The 23133-nt window shown below is 33.1% G+C and overlaps 2 protein-coding genes across 14 annotated transcripts in view; both read right to left on the bottom strand.

The window, feature by feature from the left end:
* LOC143248832 (membralin) overlaps positions 1 to 8238 on the bottom strand; it is a 51761-nt gene extending 43523 nt beyond the window's left edge. For 2 of the 13 annotated variants that reach the window (XM_076497646.1, XM_076497650.1), the window contains exons 1-4: positions 7891 to 8080; positions 6992 to 7061; positions 3742 to 4093; positions 1216 to 1753 (exon numbers count right to left, since the gene is read on the bottom strand). In XM_076497646.1, coding sequence (XP_076353761.1) covers positions 1216 to 1753; positions 3742 to 3936 — 733 coding nt within the window. In that variant the 5' untranslated portion in view covers positions 3937 to 4093; positions 6992 to 7061; positions 7891 to 8080. Of the gene's footprint in view, positions 1 to 1215; positions 1754 to 3741; positions 4094 to 6991; positions 7062 to 7515; positions 7669 to 7890 lie in introns of those variants that run through there. The other 11 variants (XM_076497643.1, XM_076497651.1, XM_076497652.1 and 8 more) reach the window with 10 other exon arrangements.
* Positions 8239 to 15674: 7436 nt separating this feature from the next.
* LOC143248296 (defense protein l(2)34Fc-like) lies at positions 15675 to 21937 on the bottom strand. Its single transcript, XM_076496687.1, has 3 exons — positions 21442 to 21937; positions 20344 to 20548; positions 15675 to 17498 (listed from the first exon to the last, which is right to left on the bottom strand). Exons 1-3 carry the CDS (start codon positions 21743 to 21745, stop codon positions 17432 to 17434), a joined length of 576 nt encoding a protein of 191 aa, XP_076352802.1. The 5' UTR covers positions 21746 to 21937; the 3' UTR covers positions 15675 to 17431.
* Between the last annotated feature and the right edge of the window lie 1196 nt (positions 21938 to 23133).

The raw sequence follows: 23133 nt of genomic DNA, 5'->3' as shown, positions 1-23133 counted from the left end.
AGTGGTTCACAGCCTTTTTTATGCCCCACACCCCTAAAACATTTTAATATGTTCTCTCACCCCTCACAGTAATTATTTAAGAATAAAGGTGAAGGTGGCCAAAACAAATATCTCACACCCCCTGGAACTTTATCTCGCACCCCTGGTTGGGAACCACTGCTCTAGAGGGTGGGATGTATGTGCCAGTATTGCTGGCAGTGAAAAAATACTTATATACCCAATCTTTTACTTAATAACTGGAAGAAGACAAATAAACCATGATTACAAATAAAAACTAGTATATTTGGAATTTTTGTTTTTCATGCAACTTTTAGTATACTCTATCACTAATGAAAGAGACAGAATACATCGTTTAATATTTACAGAAACCTTGTACCTATTAAACAGATTCATGTTTCAAATTAGAAAATTTTCTGTATGGGTACTTATTTGCAACTGAGTTTTTTGTCATCATTGTTTTAATACATGTTCAATCTTCATGCATCAAATAAACTAGAATAATATTGCATATATTGATTTCAATGCAATCTAATACTGTGTTGAATTTTCATATTTACATTTGGTCTTGTTGACGTATTTTAAGTATGATTAACTTTGAATGTATTAACTCAGTGACTTACTCCATACAGATTAAAAATTAAACATCTGATATATTATCTTTCATTTAACAAAACAAACTGAAATAGTTTATATTAGTCAATATAAGATAGATTCAATCACAATAAAAACATACAAAAATTTTCAAATTCATAAAGACTAAATATTGCTATATTACTTAAGTCTAAACACTATATTTTTTATTTTTACAGTTGAAATTAGTGTTGCAGTCATATAAAAACTATAATTACAAGATGAACAAAAACCTTAAGTATGATTAAATGCAAAAGAGGCACACCTATTCACTTTTGACTGGGCAAAGGTGTAATATATAATTCATAAGACAAAACTTACTTTATACATCATGTTAAACTTACAGTAACAAGCCAATTTCACTATATGCTTTTCAATTTTTCAAAATATTTTATTATACATACACATGTACCAGTTCAACAGTGTAACCAGTGTATTAAGCAAGTATTTATGTAATGGGTTCTTCATAGACATTTTGTTGGTTGGAATCATAAATTTCAAGTTATTCTTTCTGAAAGTCTTACTGTATTTTTTACTGTTTAACAACAAAGTATGAAAATGTAAAGCGAAATAATTATAGTATACCTGTTTTTGTCAACATCTCCAGCTCAGACAGAGAATCTTTTAATGGATGTGGATATCCCTCATGAGGTTTTGGAAGGAATTCCTTTTCCATATAACTTAAATTCAAAAATGATGCAAGTTCACTGCTTGATTCAACTTTCCCATCATTCAGTAGGGTATCTTCCATTTTGATATCTGTTCTCTTCTCTTGAATAATAGCTTCTTTTAAGCTGTCACCTGTTTTTTCTTGAAGAATGCTATTACTGTTACCAATTTCTTTTCCTGAAGAGTCTAAGGTTGCAGTCAGAGAAACTGTAGATTTAGTGGTTAAATTTTCAGGAAGATGTTCTATATTTTCATACTTTTCTTGTGGAATCTGCTCTTCCCCTTTTAGGGGTTCAAAACTGTAAGGATCTTCTCTTCTCTCAACATGGTGTAAAATTTCAACACGTAAAATACCATCACGAGGCCAATCATTATGAAGATGGTCCAAACAATTAATTGGTGTACGAATAAATGCAGTGTGGATATATGCAAGAATGAACAGTGACATCAGAGCCTGATGAAGAGACAAGTTCTATTAAGACAAAAGTACGAAAAACTTTGTTTTTGTAGTAAAGATTTAAATGCAACAAAAATTAAAAAGAAAAAACATACATAGAGCTCAATGGCTTGTATAACCAGCAGACAATGCCAGTGGAAAGAACAATATATATGTAACTCACATGTTGTACTCACAGTTGCACATTATACTGTTATGTGTGTGTATTTTTAGTAAATACACATAATTTATAATGTTTTTTGTAAATGTTGACATTTACTTCACCAGAATTTTATCTTCTTATTTTTATCTTCTCAGAAAAGAGGATGGTAATGGTGGATGGCTGCATATTATATAGAATTATCAGGCAACCTTTGGGTAAAGGAAAGCCAGAGTGCAAAAGAAAATTATGTTGGGAAAGTAGAAATTGTTTAGGATTTTTAGCACAAAGCTACAATAATTAATTATATATGTAAAAGCATAATAAAGTATAGGTATGTTCAAAGATTCTTTTCCTCATCAGGAATCCAAAGATAATTCTAGGTATTCAAAGGTTTTTCAGAGACCATTCAGGTAGAATCGGTTTATATTTTTTTTTATCTTGTTAACAGAAACCTTTTGACAATATTTGAATATTAAATACACGTTAAACATCATTCACATGAAAAATTCAATCACCTTTTAACTTGTTCAATTTCTCAAAGAAGGTTTGTATTTATGTTACTGTCATTCAGTTCTGTTTAGCTATTTATTATGTTTAATTAATCAACAGTTCTTTGTTCAAAAGAGTCATTATTATTCTGCTTGAAATGGTGATTGTTAAGTACAGATCCATTTTTCTTGTATACTTGCAGTTCTTTTAGTTAGCCATAACAGCTTCTTGTATGTAGAATCAAATCAAATACTTATACATGAAAAGTGTGATTTGTCTTAACATAAAAACATAATTATTCTTCCATGCAACATCCTTTTAAACAATAAGTGAAGGTTTACATACAAAACACTATCTAACAGAATAAGGATCTTACACTTGCTTACTTGTTTTGAATTTCACACAAAACTACACAAGGGCTATCTGTGCTAACCATCAATAATTTAGCAATGTAAGACTAAAAGGAAGGCAGCTAGTCATCATCACCAGCTCTTGGGCTACTCTTTCACTAATGAACAGTGGGATTGATCATCACATAATAACATCCCCACAGCTGAAAGTGGCGAGTATGTTTGGTGTGATGAGGATTCAAACCTGCAACCCTCGTATTACGTACGAGTTGAGTGCCTTAACCACCTGGCCATGCCGAGCCTCATCATATACTTGCATGCAGGCTATCCTTCATACTACAGACATACATTTTCAAACAACTATCTAACATATTTCTCAATTTTCACAGTTACAAAATATTTCAATCCTTTATGATTACATGATCAATTACAGTGTGTAATAATTTCACAATGGAACATATAGTATTCAACAGTCCTTCAACCATAAGTTGAAAAATTAATTATTTTTGCAGCATTATAAAAATGTGAGTATAAGAGCTTGTCAGCTCAATTATGTATCTTTTTCAGTTTATCAATAAAATTAAGTAGTCAAAAATCAAGTCAACCATGTTTTTCATGCAATTCCAGAAAAACATTTTTACACACACACATACATACAGTAAATTAACATTTACCACAAATTGTCACAAAAACCTAAAGCACTCTGCATATCATAAATGACTTAAATACTATAATTACTTTTCTGTACTACAAAAGGTTAACCTTAGTTTAAATTTAACAAGGTGCATTTCAACACCATTGAGCAAGTTCTATTTTTCATATATCTCCAAATATACATGCAAGACATTTTTTTTTAAACACAGCTTACATTTTGGTTTTTATACATTTTTAAATAATTACACATACTGCATTCTCAGCTCCTGTTTTTATATGTGTGTGTGTACACAAACAAAAATCTGAAACAACTTTTATATAACTTAGCTCCTATAGTTAATTTAACTTACCTTAGCCAAAACCATGTATTCAAATAGTTTTCTAAATGCAGGAGGGAAAGTTCTGGCATACACTAACGCAACTCGAACAAAGAATACATGGAAGGGACGATCCCTGATATTTTGACCAATATTAGGATTGTTATTGTTGTTATTTCGTGGCTGGTTTCCAAGGTTTCCAGGAGGAAGTGGATTATTTCCTGACATTTTTGTTCCTGTTATGTGACTATACTAGAAGCAACAGAAAAATCTGTAGTTTTCAATTCACAAATGTCCCCAGAATGCTTAAAATAACCATCTGACATCTTCCTGTTGTCTTTACTTCTGTGTCTACTCATGCCAAGAAGCCATCAATTATGTCAATCTGAAATTGAAACAATACCATCAATACAGTATCACAAACTAACCATAAGTTAATATTCACAAATATCTTATAATCTTGTACAAACACATGACACACCTACATTGTGGCCTACAAAAAAAATGGAAAACAGCTTAGATAATGTCATTCTATTAACTTTTACAAATGAGACTTAATTTACATCATAATTGGTGTTAGTGCAGACAAAAAGCTCTCTTGTTGACAAAGAGTCATGGCCATGTGGCTTTTTAACTGCTGCATATATTTATACTGATATACTTTGAATTTTGTTTTATTTCTGTGAACTACTTAAGTCAGTACCATCTTGTCCTGTAAAGTATAAATATAAAATTTAAACTGTATTTATGTAACTGCACAAAAGTACAGATGCTAAAATAGGAAACTAGGTTTCATGAAGGAAAATCATTATTAAAGATATTTTTATTTTAACCACTACTATGTCATATCCCAGCCTGCCAAGATTTCTTTAGTATATGACAACAAGCCTCATCAGAACCGGATATCACAGACACAGTGTAGTTAAGTGTATTATTACACAATATTATTTATATTCACCACAGTTTCTTATAATTAATTAAATATAGTATGAACTATATTATTATAATATAAAACCATTAATGAATTAATAATGTCTTGAACATATCCTGCTTTATTTAGTAAATAATTAGTTACACACAAACCTATGTACAATAGACGGTTGATTAAAACTACAGGAAAAAATTGTACTTAATTGTGTACACAGTATAAAACTACAGAACTCTTCACAACTATATAGAACTTAACTTGTACTCTAGTTTTTCTGTGGAAATTTCAAAGAGCATTCTATTTTTCTATGTTAACTGCAAAGTATATAAATGTTACTCCACATGCTGATAACCATAATATACATCAGAATTAACTTTGGGAAAATTATACACAATACTGTGGAATAACTTTCATGAGAAATTAAATTTCTATATTGAATAAATTGTTAATGACTGTCAAGTTACTGTCATACCCTATGTCATATTATTAGAGAACCTACTAAGTTAAATCTCAGCCCCACATGTAAATACAATGCAGTGTATGTAAATAATACAATACTAAAATACATTCATGCAATGGTTAAATTGGGGTTTTAAAAATAGCAGAATTCCCTTTCATGATTTATTTTAACATTCCAATCAGAAGACCAGAAACAGTAATAGTGACAACTTGAATCCTCAAGAGGTAAAACAATGCTCCAGATCTTTGTGCTCCAATTTAACCCCTGTATTAAAAACAGAAATTCTGGTTTTTATCACCACATATTAAAACTGGTTGATGTGAAAGGCTTAATTTGTATAAATAATTTGATGAAGCCAACATGCTTTTAATCAATAAAACAATTACTGAGAGAAAAGCTTAATCATGAACTGTTATGAAATTTGAAAAAAATCCAAATTTGTTGTACAAGTACAGTAAATATGACTTCATTTATACTGTGCATTATGAGCTTACAAAAACAGATTCAACATAATATTCATTTTAAAATTAGAGACACAAACAGAACAAAAGACCACTTTGTCTTTCAAGTTTGTCCTTAATAAAAGTAAGAAATTCAAAGAATCATTAAATCCTCTCTTATTCCTGTCTGATGTTTGCCTTCATTACTGCCTAGGGCAGCTCATTCCATTATCCAATCACCCTGTCAGAAAAATAAAAACTGTCTCAACTGGATCCTAGCCAGTCTGTTATAAATTATAAACTTGTGTTTTCACATCCCATTATTATTATTTTCAGAATACAGCACAAAGAAACTAGAAGCCTTTACCCTATCAATTCCTTTGAATCTGATAATCTTACTAGCTTCAATAAGGACAGCTCCAACATTTATTTCATAATACAAAAAGAGACATTGAAAAATGTTAACCCTGTAGAATAATCCATCCTCACAATCATCAAAGAAACCCTCCTCTGAACTTAAGTACACATCAATACACCATAAATTCTACAAGCTTTACTACTACAAGCAATAGAACACTTTCACTTATCCATCATTCTTTTCTTCAGTCATGCTACTGAGTAAGTTACTATCTATATTAAATGTGTGATACTAATTATAACCCAAATGTATTACCTTGCATTTTCTATAACTCATGACCATTTACCACTCACTTGTGCAACTTATCAATTAATTCATTTTGTATTATCTCAGAACTTCAATACTCTTTGAAATACCCATGAGTTTAATGCCCATTAGGAAACCTTACTAATTAAGCCCCTACAAATATCATTAGAGTAAATAAGAAAAAGTCTGAGCATTGACATCTGAGATACTATACTAGTGAAAAGGTCTAGTTTCAGTATATTATTCTAACTTCCATATCCAACTTCCACAATCTAATTAATTAGCTTTTCCTCAACCTTATCTACTATGCAGCAATCTACCAAAGGTTTTTCACAAATCTAAGTAGATCAAATCAACACCTTTTCCATCACCTACACAGCAAGCAACATCCTTAAAAACTATGTTTTCTCTTCAACAAATATATGTTGGCTCTCTTTTATAACGTTAAATGATTTTCCAAAGTTGCTTTCATCAGACAATCTAGAATTTGTATCATAACAAAAGTACAACTAACTGGCCTATAATTTCCATCATGAATATTTATTTCATTTTTTGTAACTCCACTAAAGGTATGCTCACTTACAAATTATTTATTCTTTGCAACAATTACACATTTCATAGTATTCTACTTATAACTTCTAACAAAATTAGTTTAGTATAATCTTATACATATTTTGTTAAAAACATGATGGTGTGTAACATATTCTCATTCTGTCAAAGTAAATGTAGAATAAGATGTTTTTTATTTCATGAAAAGATAGTTACAAACTTATGCATGTAGAATGGCTTACCTTTAATTTATTTCAAAATACCAAACAGTTGTCTTGATGGACCAAATAACCTTCAGCCACACTGGCTTTTCTAGTATCATTGTTCATACATTTGTTAAATAGCATTTTGAAATATTACATTAAGTCTAACTGTATTGTATTGATTGTTTTGAAACTGAAAAGTAATTTTAGTGAATCATGTAGCAAAAATGTTATGCTATATCTTACATTTACATCTCACATCTACACCATTGTTGGTTCAAAAGGCAAACCATAAATATGGTAGAAATTAAAAGATAAAGAATTCATTTTGTCAAAAGTGGAGAAAATTATCTTTCCTTTTTTCTTTACATTACAATAAATGTATTAGAAAACCTTTTAAGCTAGATATTTCACTAATCAAAACAAATTTTAATTACAAAAATATATTTTAAGATATTCAAAATGTTAAGTTTCATTATAGTTATCATAAATCATTAATACCAGTAGTATACCATATTGTTGCATTATTTGAAATTAAATTGGAAGAAATCTACTACATGTACCTAATATTTTTGTGTTGATTTCACAAACTTACAAGCTTAAGCACTTTCAAATAGTTCACGATTTTTCTTCAGTGTAAATGACCAATCTAAAAAAAAAACAATTCACTAAACAAATTTTTTAAATTACCATCACCATATTTATTCGTAATTTCTTTAAGCTAGATAAAATAAGTCACCAGTTAATTATGTCTTCACTTCCTCGAAGTTAAAATAGAAATGTCTCAATTCCAAAAAAAAAAAAAAAAAGCGGTAGTGGTGGTTGTACAACTAACAGCAGAACTTGCTAGTATTAGTAGGCCTAGTAACAGTACTAATAATGGAACTAATAAGTTAAAAGTAAGAGTGCTAATACTAATAGTAGCAAAGTACACTCACTTTCTAACTAGTATTATTAGCAATAGTAATATTAGTAGTAATACTACTACTGAATATTACTATTACTCAAATAAAGAGAGGGAAAAAAAATGTTTAATTCTTTTAGATATTCGTCTACTCTTACAGATTCACTTGCTTTTCTGTATTACAACTAACATTTATATTTTTGGTAAACACCTACCACTGTAGCAGATTTCTCCACACATAAAAACTTACCTTCCTTACTTCTCTTTGCTCACAGAAATGCGTTACACTCTATACTATGATCTATGAAACGTAAAACTAGTCAATCTTTAGCAACTATTTATGTATTCAAAGTGATATGCTGAAGATAAAGTTTTGTTTTACTGGTTACTAAACGATAATGAATTAATAATGCTTGTTTTCCCTTGTTGTTTTTCTTTCCTTTGTGAACTTGAGGAATTTGTTAGTAAACCTATTCCTCCAATTTACACAGTGTTCTTATCGATGAAAAATCCTGTTTTTTATATACTATAACATTCAATATTTTTGAACATGCGTATTTCAAAAAAACCCTTTATAAATAATTCTTCTTCAATATATTATCAGGGGCTTGAGCAAATTCTAAGACTGTTTGTTTTTCAGTATCGCGCAAAGCTACACGAGCGCTATCTGTCCCTAATTTAACAGGGTAAGACTAAAGGGAAGGCAGCTAGTCATCACAACTTTTGGGCTACTCTTTTACCAACGAATAGTGAAATTGACCGTCACATTATAACGTCCCTACGACTGAAAGGGCGAGCATGTTTGGTGCGATCGGGATTCGAACCCGCGACTTTCGGATTACAAGTCGAGTGCCTTAACCACCTGGCTATGCTGGGCCTTGCTAAAGTAAGTATTACCCTTGCTTTATTTTTCAGTGTATAAATTTAAACTAATGCCTCTAACTAAAATAATAGCTTATCCTCAAAGTAGAAACATTCATCACCAAGAAGAAGAATTTGGTACCAAAGAGAGAGGGTTGTATTAAAAAGGTGTAGAGCTCAGAATAATTATTTCTAATAGGAATATATATGCAAAAACGGCTCGTTTGGGTTGAGAAAATATTTTACATAGAAGAGAGAACAACGTTTCGACCTTCTTCGGTTATCGTCAGGTTCACAAATTTCTCTACAATATTTCTCTACAAGTGGGTTTTCTCGACATCACTGATTTCTAATAGGAGTTTTATTGATGCTGCAAAGGTCCTTCACAACGATTATCCTGCAACTGCGTACTAAGGATGTTCAGCAAATGTCTGGTGTACTAAGATCATTATATCAAACCAATTTCTTCTAGTATATTTTTAATGTGTTTTCCACTTGTTTTAAAACAATATAGTCAAAGTTTGCACAGGCTGATTCAGTTATTTTAGAATAGAATTGAGAAGACGAATTATTTTTCCCTACTCTTATCACAATAGTATCAGTGAATAATTCACTTGCATTGCCCTATGGGATACCACAGTTGTATCAGTGAATAATTCACTTTCATTACCCTGTGGGATACCACAGTTGTATCAGTGAATAGTTCACTTTCATTGCCCTATGGGATATCACAGTTGTATCCTTTTCATCAAAGTCCACAAATACTAATTGAATTGCTTTAGAACACCCTGTTAAACTGCCAAACTCACTTTGCATGTCACCCATAATGATTAAAATAACAATCACGTAGTCTAACTTCACTTTTGTTAACTTTATGGTTTTTTACTTGACTTCTTTTTCACTTATCTTAACTTTTGTTGGATACCACAGTTGTAGCCAGAGCTTTAAGCAATTATTTCTTTCTTCAGAAGTCTACACAGGTTGGTTCTGTACATTACTTTAGAACTCAATTGACAAGTCAAATTATTTTTCTTATCTCTGTTGTTACAATACGATTGGTCACTATAGAAATTACCCGTTAAGGCTAGTCACTCACACGTCAGCTAACTTCATGTTTTCTAACTCTTTTCTGAATAAATTTTACTCTACTTGTGCTAGCTTGATCATATATATATATATATATATATATATATTTCCCAACTGAGACCTAAGATGTAACGCTATGATGTAACAATATTCACACAGAGAGAAAAACTTAGAAATTTTGAGAAAGACGACATCAGTAATACTACAACAGTTGAACTACACACACAACGTATGACTCTTACCGAATTTTGTAATGAAATTTTATACCATCACCTTTAATTAAAATAATTAAGGTTAACGGTTTTGTTATACAAATAACAAATATAAATTACCTGCTCGAGAGTTGTGGTTCCTGAGTACGTCTATCACAGAAGTGGAATATAGTTGTAACAGAATTGCACCACTTATTCAAACCTGTGAAGAATTGACTGGCCCATTATGCCATGTTTAAGGACCATAAGAAGATTGGAATAAATAGCTTGGATACTTATATAAACAGCAGAACAAGGGAGCATCCTTCTTGACAAGTTCATCAAGGAACTTTTTTTTAAAAACCATAATGCTCCACTTATTCTCACTTTGATTAACAGATACTTGTTATGGAGTGGTAATTTTGGTCCAGTCAGTAGAAAGGAGAAGTCTGTGTAGCAACAGCTGTAGTGGCTACACCTCAGATGGAAACACTCTACTCAGAATTTTCTACCATGTTAAGCGAGAACCATACACGAAGTTAATCAACCAATCACACATCATGATAACTATTCTGCTTTCCAATGTATGGGTTGAGATATCCAGGTTTCCATTAGGTATATGCTACATACAATATTGGTGATGCCTGAACATCCTCCAGGATGGCAGAAGCAAAGCGTATGATTCTCTTTTAAACTGGAGGGACACCAAGAGGTAAAATATCCATACTTTGCCGTCCAACAACGTTGTCAATGAAACTGATTACAGCTGAGAAATCAGCAAATTCCAGGTGGGCAACAATGCCACACTTTTATGAGCCGTAAAATAACCAAGGTTATTTTACTACCCAACTACTTTGAGGGTTTAGAACAATTGGCAGCAAGCAATAAATGCTGTAGCAAACATATCAGAAAATAATCAAGTCCAAGTCAGCCCATAACATTAACTTGAATTAACGTAATGGATTGCTTGCAACAAAGAATTTGGTGGTCAGCTTAGGTCTCTCAGAGCTGGTTGGAGCTTGGAACATACCAGTGAGGGTACAAAGACAAAGTTTGAGTTCCTGGTCGACAAAGAAGCAGCCAAAACACTTGTAGACCTAAAGGTGAGACCACCATTTCAGCCAGTGTGTATTGACTTTGCTCTGGCAAATAGCAATAAACTAGATGCTAGAAGAGAAATGAAATAGATCTCCAACTCTATCCAGGAAATATTGCTTATAGAATGAAGATAGTCATCTCCAACCTCAAATCTGGTATTTGTATACTTGGGATAAATTTACTGCTGAAAATATCCATCAATTTTTACATGTGCTGCATGGGAAATGATTTTCCAAAGAAGAGTCATAAAGTGCTGGTTAGGTTAAGCTAAAGAACATGAGACTATACATGTGTATGCAGTAGAAAGAATAACATTATCTCTGTATATACAAGTATTGTTCTATGATTTACTCTAGACAAAATCTAGTGTTTTGACAATTTCTATAGAACGCACCAATGTAATAATCTGTTTCCTATCCAGAAAACAGACAGCATTAACTTCAACAGTCATCTTTCTGATGAAGTTTGTTTCTTATTATTATGCACAAAGCTACACAAAGGGCTATTTGTGCTCTGCTCAGCACGGGTATCGAAACTCGGTTACTAGCACTGAGCCACTGGGGTTTCTGGTGAAATATGAAGTTTCAGTACTGTTTTATAATTATTAATAATTGGCTATCCAGCTTTATTCTGGGGATGGTTATACATACGGTAAGCAAAATGAAAGTATTCAAAACTATCAGTATATACTATGATTGCATCCATTATTTAGGATTGTGAAATAAATCTAGCCTCCACACAGAAAAAGCAATTTAATAAATTTTTCGTGAAATATGCTGATTTACTTGTTGGTTGATTTACTTAGCCCAACGCTAGTTGGGCCGAAAAATGGTTACGCATCACAAAAGAAATACTGATGGTATTCCAATAAAGAAACTGCTATACATCTTCCATGAAACACTAGAGATATCGCCAGCTTTGAAAGACAGTGGATGTTAGAGGATGGAATCGTGCAACTTTTGAAAAATGCTTGGCGCTCCATTATAGTGATTTTTCCGGAAGAAGAAAGTAACAACAAGGTTCTGTGTTAATATTAGATGAATAAAATGGGTAACTCATGTTAATACCTTTCTTATACCCTAAATAGAATAAGGTTTGGGCACGTTAGGAGATTCCCGTTAGTTCAATACTTTAGATGGGGAGCCTGGATATTCTTAAGTCGAGCTTCAAAATGAAAGCAAATTCAAGACTGCTTTTAGCATGAGAAATGACTTGTATGAATTCTAAAACACGACATTCAGCTTGAGTAACTTGTTTACTACTTTGTAGAGGATAATGCAGCTTACACTTAAAGGACTGTAACGGGAAAGATGCTTGATCTATGTTGATAATCTCTTGGCGTTTTTTTTACATGTTTGATTCTGTAGCTGATAATTTGAGGATGGTATTTCATTGGATAAATAAGCAGGTTTGAAACTGGAACACAGAATGTGGTCACTCATCTTCATGGAAGTAAAGTTTATCTATTGCATTTTAGGTAACATTAAAATATCTACAAACCCTGGTGAAAGATTGGCCTTAACTTGCATTAAGCCAAGAAGTCCACAGTTTCTTCAGTTTTGTCTTATTACTAATGACTTGTGGCAAGCTTCTCTAAACTAGCAGTATCTTTGTCTGCTCTCACAAACGTCGAGACACGTTTGATTGAGCAAAGAGCGTGACCAAGCATTCCAATCCCCAAGGCTTGTTTTATTGGATAAATTAGTGTTCGCCTATTCACGACATAGCAATGCTGAATTCAGGTGTTACTAACAACAAAGTTGAGGCAGTAATATTTCAATTACAGGATGAAATTAAACATGTAATTGTGTATGCGAGTTGTACTCTTATGACTCCTAAATAATATATAATAAAGAAAATGTTATTGAAGTTACGGCCTACATAAACTAATATTGCTACTACAAAGATAGTCCACGTGAACTATGCATTGTTGAATGTTAATGAACATTAAAAATATGGAAGAGATAACAGCATCTTATATAACAACCTTGCAAAAGGTTTTTACATTTGTCATTATGCATCGCACAGACCATAACATGGAAACGTAAACGTATTAGCTCACCACACATTGAGCCTTTGTCCATTCGTGGATTGTTCTTATCCTAGACATCACGTGGGTTTTGAAACAATAGTCATTTCCACCATGTTAAATATAAGTTATGAAAAAGAAGATTCTGTTAATGAATGGAGACCAAGTTTAAAACTTTGGAAACTCCAGAAAGAACAGCTGAAAAACATCAACTTATTTTAGGCACTTCTTGCTAGGCAAAAAGGTAAAAGCCAAACCAGCACTACATAAGAAGCATAGTACATATGCACATAACTAGTTGTATTTGTATGGTTAATTACAAATGCAAGAAGACGTACTGTACGATTGCTATAAAAATAAAGTTGTAATTCTCTATGTTGCATGCCAGGTTTTGTAAGATATCTTAATGATTAAAACCACTGTTATGGACCTCTTTAATATACACACTTAATTAAATGTTTGACTAATTAAAATTTTACCTAACCTTACAACTGAAGCTGTACTTTCAGTATTTAAGGCCACTTTCTAGCCACAGTTAGTCACTTTCTATCTCAACTAGCCAGCTGTTTTCCTGCCTGTTTTATTGTTGAATTGTAATAAATCCAAGGCCTTTTTCTCCATAGATTCTATATATAAACACCTACAAGACACCTAGCACTCCCTATAATTGAGAGCCCGGCATGGACAAGCGTGTTAAGGCGTGCGACTCGTAATCTGAGGGTCACGCGTTCGCATCCCCGTCGCGCCACACATGCTCGCCCTTTCAGCCGTGGGGGCGTTATAATGTGACGGTCAATTCCACTATTCGTTGGTAAAAGAGTAGCCCAAGAGTTGGCGGTGGGTGGTGATGATTAGCTGCCTTCCCTCTAGTCTTACACTACTAAATTAGGGACGGCTAGCACAGATAGCTCTCGAGTAGCTTTGTGCGAAATTCAAAAAACAAACAAACCCCTATAATTGAGAGGGTTGACAATGCTGATAAACCGAGGGATCTATAAGCTAATATGACATTTATCATAATTGAGCCCGTGGATTAAAATGAAGTGCTTTCCATCACATTCAACATCGAAGAGCTTAAAACACCCGTTGTTAGATTGATTCCGTATTGTCCAGGGACTGAGCATCCCCTATCAGGAGCAGTAGCTCCCAAACTATAAAATCTCTTAACAGACTTCCCAATGCTGGAACGAATTTCACTGCTCAAATAATACTGCCATTGACTGGACCAAGGCTTGAACTATGTTACCACAGAAGACAGAACTGATTGCTTTATTTGTTTGTTTTATGGCCAGGTAGTTAGGGCGCTAGACTCGCAATTTAAGAGTCACGAATTCGAATCCCTGTCACACCAAACATACTTGCTCTTTCAGCCGTGAGGGCGTTGTAACGTTAGGTCAATCCCACTATTCGTTGGTAAAAGAGTACCCCAAGAGTTGGCCGTGGGTGATGATTGACTAGCTGCCTTCTTTCTAGTCTTACACTGCTAAATTATGGACGGCTAGTGCAGATAACCCTCATGTAGCTTTGCACGAAATTCAAAAACAAGCAAAAAAAACATTACTATTACCAAGGATTTTATATTAATTGTGCACTTTTTAGTTTTTTTTTTGTTGTTGTTTTTTGTATGTTGTTAACATATTATATTAGACTACCAGTCCAAATGGGATATGAAAGACACAACAATTGTTTAGGCGCTATTTATACCATAAATACCATTCTTCTAATTTCGGGTTCTAAATAATAATAAAGATATTCTAAATAAAAAAGAAAGAAAACTCCTTGTACAATATTGACCTGTACTGGTTCTAGACGTGAAAATTTTTGTCGTCCACTAAAAAACTGTTTTTGTAAAAATTATCTAACAAATGTCGAATTTATACGAAAAATAACCTTTGCCGGTGGTGTTCAGTATGGATTACACTGCCGTACTAATTACTACTTTGTCAAGATTTAAATTTAGACTTTACAAAAATGAGTCTAAACTTTAACATAACGTGTCCTTTATCTTGAAAAATGTAATACTCCTTCAAGCAGTTTATGGTATATGTTTATTAAAAGAGGAATGCATGAACTCCTATGTTTCTCCATTCTTAGACCTACTAAGAGAGTAGGCTAACCCAAAATGTAGTTTATTATGTTTATAACTTTAAAACATTAATTGGTTTTTGGTTTAGATAATTTATTCGATTTTAAGCAATTTTTATTAATTGGCAGATTTCTTAGCGATGAATGAAAGCCTGGTTATTTACTGAAAATTAGCAAATACTTAAAACTCACTTGTAATAAATTTCACTATCCAATAATAAACAATTTACTTACGCTTCAGTAAACTGTCAATTTTTTTAATATTTATTTTTCTATGAGAATATTTATAAGAAAGTCGACTTACTGACTTACTTCCCCTGTATAATTTAGTTTACATAGTCTCTAAAGTCATAATGATATTGTGGGATTTTTTAGGTGAAATTAGTTCCCTCTAACAGTGAATTGGTTAATTACGCTATATAAAAGGAAATTCGACCAGGAAATATGGCAAATAAATTCTAAATTTCTCAAATCTAACTTTTTTCAAAGGTAGAGACTAGACATAAATATAAACACATAAATAAACATTCTGTGTATTATTACAAACGATGTTCACCTTAATTAAATAATATTATCTCGTGATAATAAAGAAGCGCCTCTCACAAAATTCGCAGTTCCATTCCAGGCTGAGAAAGCATATCAATATATACTTAAAATTATAACTTCTTACTTTATCAGGACGATAAGCGTTAACCACGTAACTGATCATTCCTATTACAAAATAAAGGAGGTTTTAGGCTCGAAATATCACCCAACCTACCATTGGAAAAAAGTGCTGCCTTCACGCCTTCACAAACTGCGATCCACGGGCAGACAAAATGTTATCTTAGGGAGGAACACTAAATAATAGGTAGCTAAAGCAAGAGCAAATGACTATTTCAGATAACATGAATAGTACACATAACTAAAATAAATGGAACATTTTTTAAAATGTTCTATATCAACAAAGAGGTGGCAAACAAAAACATCACAATATCTTGCATGACAAAACTAAATAGTATATGAAAAACAAAAATATATTTTAGTTTACCTGCAACTTATATTACAGCCTTCATATATACTATGTGTAATTCATTATCGGAAAGCATTTTCATCAAGTATTTACAGTGTAGGCAATACTCACAAGAAATGATTTGCCAAATATAAAAAGGATATACTCTTACACGTTATAATTTCTGTCCTAAAATATGAAGTCATTTCAACAATTTGTTTAGTCGTTACACAGTTTTTTATAATATTATATGCAACATAACGACAGTTATTAATAACGACGGGTATTAATACAAATACAAAATTATTTCAACTTACAGGGCATGTGCCTTTATTTTACATTATTTTGTAAGAATGTAATAATATGCATATTATATATTCAATTCACTTTACAAACAAAATGTTCTCAACAGGTTAAACTTGTCAAATGCAGTCATTCCAAAAATACTTCCACAAAAAACATTTTACCATACCTTAATTATTTTATTGCATAGTATATTTAAAATGTATTATATGAGTATTTGCATTATTTTATATATAAATCTTAGTATTTAGAAACACATGAAAAAAAATAAAACGAAAACAGAGGGTTAATGTAATTCATCAATCGAAATTATTTGGTCATTAGAACTTCGTAGTATCAATCATGATTCAAGAAGAAAAAAATAAAAATTTGTATTAAACTAAATTAAAAACTTTCTCGGTCTTTTTAGGTCCAGACTTAACTCGAATAACACACGTTTGTTAATATGACAACTGTATGGAATTTTGGTTTTGAAGCTCCATCTTTAAGAATTGCTTATACTCACACAAGTAATATCAAGTAAGGTCCCTAATAGGAAGAGGTCCTATTCAACTGCCCTGACTTATTTTCTTCAAAGAACTGGATGTGAACTATTATACTTCTTTCCAAAGTAATCTATGGCAAGCATATCTACAATTTTTAACTTGTGAAATATGATTAAGCTCGAAGGAAAGCGCGCCTATTTCTTGGATAATATGACTATTAATAAGATAAGCTGAAAGACTCATGTAATAGAGATTTAAAATATTCGACTATAACTCAGCAGAAAATACTGTTAGTAGAAACAAGTAAGTTTTTACACAGCTGAAAGACTCATGTAATAGAGATTTAAAATATTCGACTATAACTCAGCAGAAAATACTGTTAGTAGAAACAAGTAAGTTTTTACACAGCACAAACATTTAACAGGTCCATCGAAGTAGGAGACACATCATGGGCCAGGAACAACTGCCACAAGTCCCGTGTAAAAGGTGGTATAATTTTTTACAACAGTAGCCCTATGAAAACGAAAAATATCATAATTTTTTCATCAACTGAAAAATAACTATCCGAGGCATAAAAATTTACAAATTTAAATATTTCACAATAAGTCTTTTATGTTATATTCGTAAAAACCATGGATCAGTTAAGAGGTTGATCAAAAACGAAACATATATTAAATAGATATATTACACCTATATTACTACCAAATTTGCTTCACGTTTTTAAGATTGACAGTCGTTCTTGATTACGAGAAACCCACGTGAAATAAAATTATATCTCAGAACGACTGGTGTGGGTATTAACACTTTTATTGATAAGGAGAGAACAACGTTTCGTCCTTCCTAGGTCATCTTCATATTAAGAAAGAGAAAGTTTGTAAGTGACCATTGTCGGACACATGTCTCAGGGACGAGAGTATAAACGGATATGGGATTGTAGAGGGTGTTGCAGTTAGATGTTGGGTTATTAATTAGTACAGGTATAAAGGTGTTCCTTTATATTGGTCTAAGTTGCTGTATAAGTAAGGCTTCTTTTTTGAGTTTGACAGTCAATTTCGCCCCTTCAGGCGGTGGATGCTCCTAACTTATTTTTATCTCTAGTCGGAGGTTCAAAATTATGAAGGAAGATGATTGAGTTATACAAGTCTTTGACCTAGCCGCTAGTCTGTTGTATCCATAACGTCATTCAAGCGAGAAAAGAAATAGGCAAGCCTTTATTACATTTGTTTTATTTAAGGTATTATTACGCATTATTTTCATTACTTTAGTTTCGGGAGAGAAATGAAACCTTAGAAAATGAAGTTGGCAGGTAAATGAAACCAATTTTTCAAACTATACATCTACTGGCTCGACAGTTGTTAATTTCGGAAAGAAAAATGAACATTTCGTCTTTAATTAATATTATCCCCCACCATAAAAACCATTGATGAATTACAATTTATTTAATTTAGTTTTTATATGTTCATTGTGTGTTTGATTATTTTTTGAATTTCTCGCAAAGCTACACGAGGGTTATCTGCGCTAGCCGTCCCTAATTTAGCAGTGTAAGACTAGAGGAAGGCAGCTAGTCATCACCACCCACCGCCAACTCTTGGGCTACTCTTTTATCAACGGATAGTTGGATTGGCTGTCGCATTATAACGTCCCCATGGCTGAAAGGGCGAGCATGTTTGGTGTGACGGGGATTCAAACCCGGGACTCTCAGATTACGAATCGAGTGCCTTAACCACCTGGCCATCGTGTTCACTCCAATTAACTGGTAACCGTATAATTTAAAAACATCAGATGTAACAATCTTCTTTTGCGCCACATTCTTTATGTTCATTCAGCAAATAAAAAAATGTAGCTGTCATGTTCAACACACTCTCCCCAGTTGTGTAACTGAGCTATCTTCAAAAATATAAATACAGAAACATTATCTCTAACATTCTGACGTGAACATCACCTCTGTTGCTGTTTCACAACCTACTGATAGAGCTCAAGGCTCCCGTCATTTCAGTTCATACGGACTTAAGAGGGAGTTGCCCCTCGTAACTCACAACATTTGTTAGTTTAGGATCGATGCATATATTTATACATGTGTAATGTGTACTTTACACTGTTTGAGTAATTATTAAATAACCTAGGGACCATCAAATCAAGCGCTCCCAAAATATACCTCTACAAAACCCAATACCTTCAAATGACGTAACTTTCTGTAACCCCAATAAAAGTTTAACTTCATCTAAATCTGAAATGACGCCCCTGGTATTTCGTCAAAACACTTTACAATTTATCACCTAAGTAAAAGAAGTACTGTAAACAACGAATGATATTTAGAGATGCAAAATAATATTCAAATGAAGGCTCGAATAAGACTAACATGGGGTTATTGGCATATTAAACGAAATCATCATCACGTCATTAATGTTATTATTATTAAGAAAACATTTACTATAAAAGTTGTTCACTATATATATATATTTGTGTATTATCATTCATCATCTACAGTTGGCTACTTTGATTGTTTTTTTTTTTACGGAAACTGTTCAACGTTGTACCTGTGAGATCTTGTTTTATGACTGTTTCCAAAGAACACGATAAAAAAAAAACTGGAATAGGGCATATTTCCACTTTTTTATAGACTTTTAGCTCTGAATTTAAAGACATTAGTACTTAATTAGTTAAATTAGTCAATTATTACCTTTCAGAAAGCAGGGTACAAGTAGCATATGGTAAGATCATTACGGATGTAATAATAAAAGAAGGGAATACTATCTAACACTTTCCTTTGCACATTAATTGTTTCTTTAATGTGTACCCTCAGTTAGGGTCCAGCATGGCCAGGTGGGTTAAGGCGTTCGACTCGTAATCTGAGGGTCGCGGGTTCGAATCCCTGTCGCATCAAATATGCTTGCCCTTTCAGCCGTGGAGGCGTTATAATGTGCGGTCAATCCCATTATTCGTTGGTAAAAGAGTAGCCCAAAAGTTGGCGGTGGGTGGTGATGACTAGCTGCCTTCCCTCTAGTCTTACACTGCTAAATTAAGGACGATTAGCGCAGATAACCCTCATGTAGTTTTGCGCGAAATTCAAAAACAAAACAAAACAACCCTCAGTTAGTATCATCAAAAACAAGATGTACCAATATAATCAGAACAATGCACAATCTCCTGATTAAGATGTTTAACTGAAACATAAACAAAATAAAGTTAAGACTTTCAAATACTTGTTCGAACATTTCTAGTCAATACTGCTTAAAACGAATTGAAAACGAAACTCTTTACACTTATGTTTATCCATTTTCTATAAAATCCTTACTTCTTGGTTATGGATTTCATACAATTATATCATAACCTGCTGTGAATACGAAAAATTACTTACAAAAATGTCACGTTACCCGTTTTGTATGAAGGTGGAAACCACAATAAAGTCAAGTGGCTTTTTGGATAAGGATTTGTGTGTGTAATAGCTGAGCATGGAAGAGGATCGGTTCCTGGAAATTTAGCCCAATGACCAATCATCTGGTAGCTGTAGGAATCGTAGGCAGCGACTATAAATCCTTCAATTGAAGTCCCATCAAGTTCCACTGGAAATCAGGTTTCACATTAACATTTGTATAAGGGTAAAATAATATCTGCAGATTTATGTTTTTCAAATCAATCTTTAAACAAAGTTTTTAAAAAAATCCTAGATAAATAAACTTAATTTTCTGCAGTTACTGAAAAAAAAAAATAAACATGCTCGCCCTCCCAGCCGTGGGGGTGTATAATGTGACGGTCAATCCCACTATTCGTTGGTAAAAGAGTAGCCCAAGAGTTGGCGGTGGGTGGTGATGACTAGCTGCCTTCCCTCTAGTCTTACACTGCTAAATTAGGGACGGCTAGCACAGATAGCCCTCGAGTAGCTTTGTGCGAAATTCCAAAACAAACAAACAAACAAACAAACTGCAGTTACTTAATTGCTTAACATAGTCTTGATACGAAATTTACGAATTCAAAATATCATTTTCATGAAGAACCTCAAATAGTAACAAATACATTAGTATTGTTGTGTGTGTTTTTTGTCTCTCCCTCCTCCTCGGGTCGGCATGGCCAGGTGGTTAAGGATTCGACTCGTAATCCGAAGATCGCAGGTTCGTATCCCCGTCACACCAAATATATTCGCCGTTTCAGCCGTGGGGACTTTATAATGTTGAGGTCAATCCCACTATTCGTTGGTAAAAGAGTAACCCAAGAGTTAGCGGTGGGTGGTGATGACTAGCTTCCTTCCCTCTAGTCTTACACTGCTAAATTAGTGATGGCTAGCGCAGATAGCCCTCACGTATCTTTGCGCAAAATTCAAACCAATCTGCCTTTTAGATATTTTGACCATTTTTGTAGTTTCAATTACTCAATTACATGACTCGTTTTAAACGTCTTTTCTAAAATGACGTCATTGAGCTTTAGTTAAAGAGTAGAAGTAAACAAAACAACAACATACCTTTAATTCCTCGAGGCCAATGATAAGCCTTTGAAGAAGCGGTGAAATTATATTTAAATTCCTCGAGAGGGCGCGCAGTGTGAAGTTCGTGACGTGGTTGAAGCGATTCACACGATTCCGTTGGGGCTCCCTGAGAAAAAGCTAAAACTGATATTCCTAAAATATTGATACAAAGGAAAGCAAAAAAAATGTATTGGTACATTACGAGCTCTGAATATGCGAGATTATGTGCGTTACTTGGCAAAAATTGTAGATTTTCTGTAGAGATGCAAACTATTTTCTTTAGATAACTTAACATAAACATGTGTTTTAAACTAACAAATAAAACAGTGTACTTATTTTCAGTCAACTGAAAGAGAAAATGTAAAAACACGTGTCTAGTAACTAACGGCGTAGAAATTTCTTGCTAGGACGATTGCGTGAAACGTAACATGAATTTACATGAACGCAGGTAATCGTCATGTTAAAATTGCTCTATTGTTATGGAACCTAAAAAGTCATGTTCATATTAACTAAATATTTTAAATTGTTTTTAACTACTGACGCACTTTAGGCAAGACGAACTATTTGTTTGTTCTGTTGATGTATTGTTTCACACGTTACGTTATCTTTCTTCTTTAGAATCTGGGCTATATCGTACACTCTCGACTTTATACGGGCTAGCCGTTCATCGCTTGCAAGAAGTCAACGCCCTAGATCTAGGAAAATGACAGTCAACTTAACCGAGTTAAATCGTTATCGAAAGAAATGCTCTAGCAAATCAAGGAAACGTGGTAGGTCATTGTTCTAATACCTGTTACGTAAACTGATTAATAAATAAAGAAATGTTCTATTTGTTTCAGGTTCTCGCGCAAGAGCTATTTGCACTGTAGACATCATCCTCGCTAGGTGATCCTAATTTTGACTACATTAAGCAAATAGTTGGATTTGACAGTCACTCTTATAACGCATCAACAGATCCTCCCCCAAGTGCAAATGTAATTTTGCCATAATGGGGTGCGAACTTTGAGCCTTCAGATTCACAGTTCCGTTCATTACCACTAGGCCACGGCCAGTCAAAATATGTAAATAAGAAATATGCAAATAACAAAATATAACATGAAAATACTTTCGTGTTTCCCCTTAAAACTACTGAATTATAGTAAACTTTCTACTTTAGTGTCTGTACTTCTTACATCATTTACAGTTAAATCTGTATAACATAAAAATTGATACGTTCATAAATATCACTTTTTTTATACTTTTTGGAACCATTTTTGTAAGCAAAAGCTTCTACTAATGTAGCAATATATTCCTCAGTCTCATATGTCTCTATATAAATATGTTTTGTACATTTTATTTATTTATCACTGAGATACACCTACTTTTAGCTAGAAGGAGAAAAACGTAACGCACAGAACCAATGTTACATAATGAACTACATACTTTAAAGTTTCAGCCGTGGGGACTTTATAATGTTAAGGTCAATCCCACTATTCGTTGGTAAAAGAGTAGCCCAAGAGTTGGCGGTGGATAGTGATGACTAGCTGCCTTCCCTCTAGTCTTACACTGCAAAATTAGGGACGGCTAGCACAGATAGCCCTCGTGTAGCTTTTCGAGAAATTAAAAACAAACCAAACCAGTGGGTTCGGATCCCTTCACTGAACATGCTCGCCCTTTCAGACTGAAAGCGTTATAATGTGACGATCAATC

The sequence above is a fragment of the Tachypleus tridentatus genome, chromosome 4 (genome assembly GCF_004210375.1).
Source record: "Tachypleus tridentatus isolate NWPU-2018 chromosome 4, ASM421037v1, whole genome shotgun sequence".
Classification (NCBI taxonomy): Eukaryota; Metazoa; Arthropoda; class Merostomata; order Xiphosura; family Limulidae; genus Tachypleus; species Tachypleus tridentatus.
This window is presented reverse-complemented; position numbering and strand designations above follow the sequence as displayed.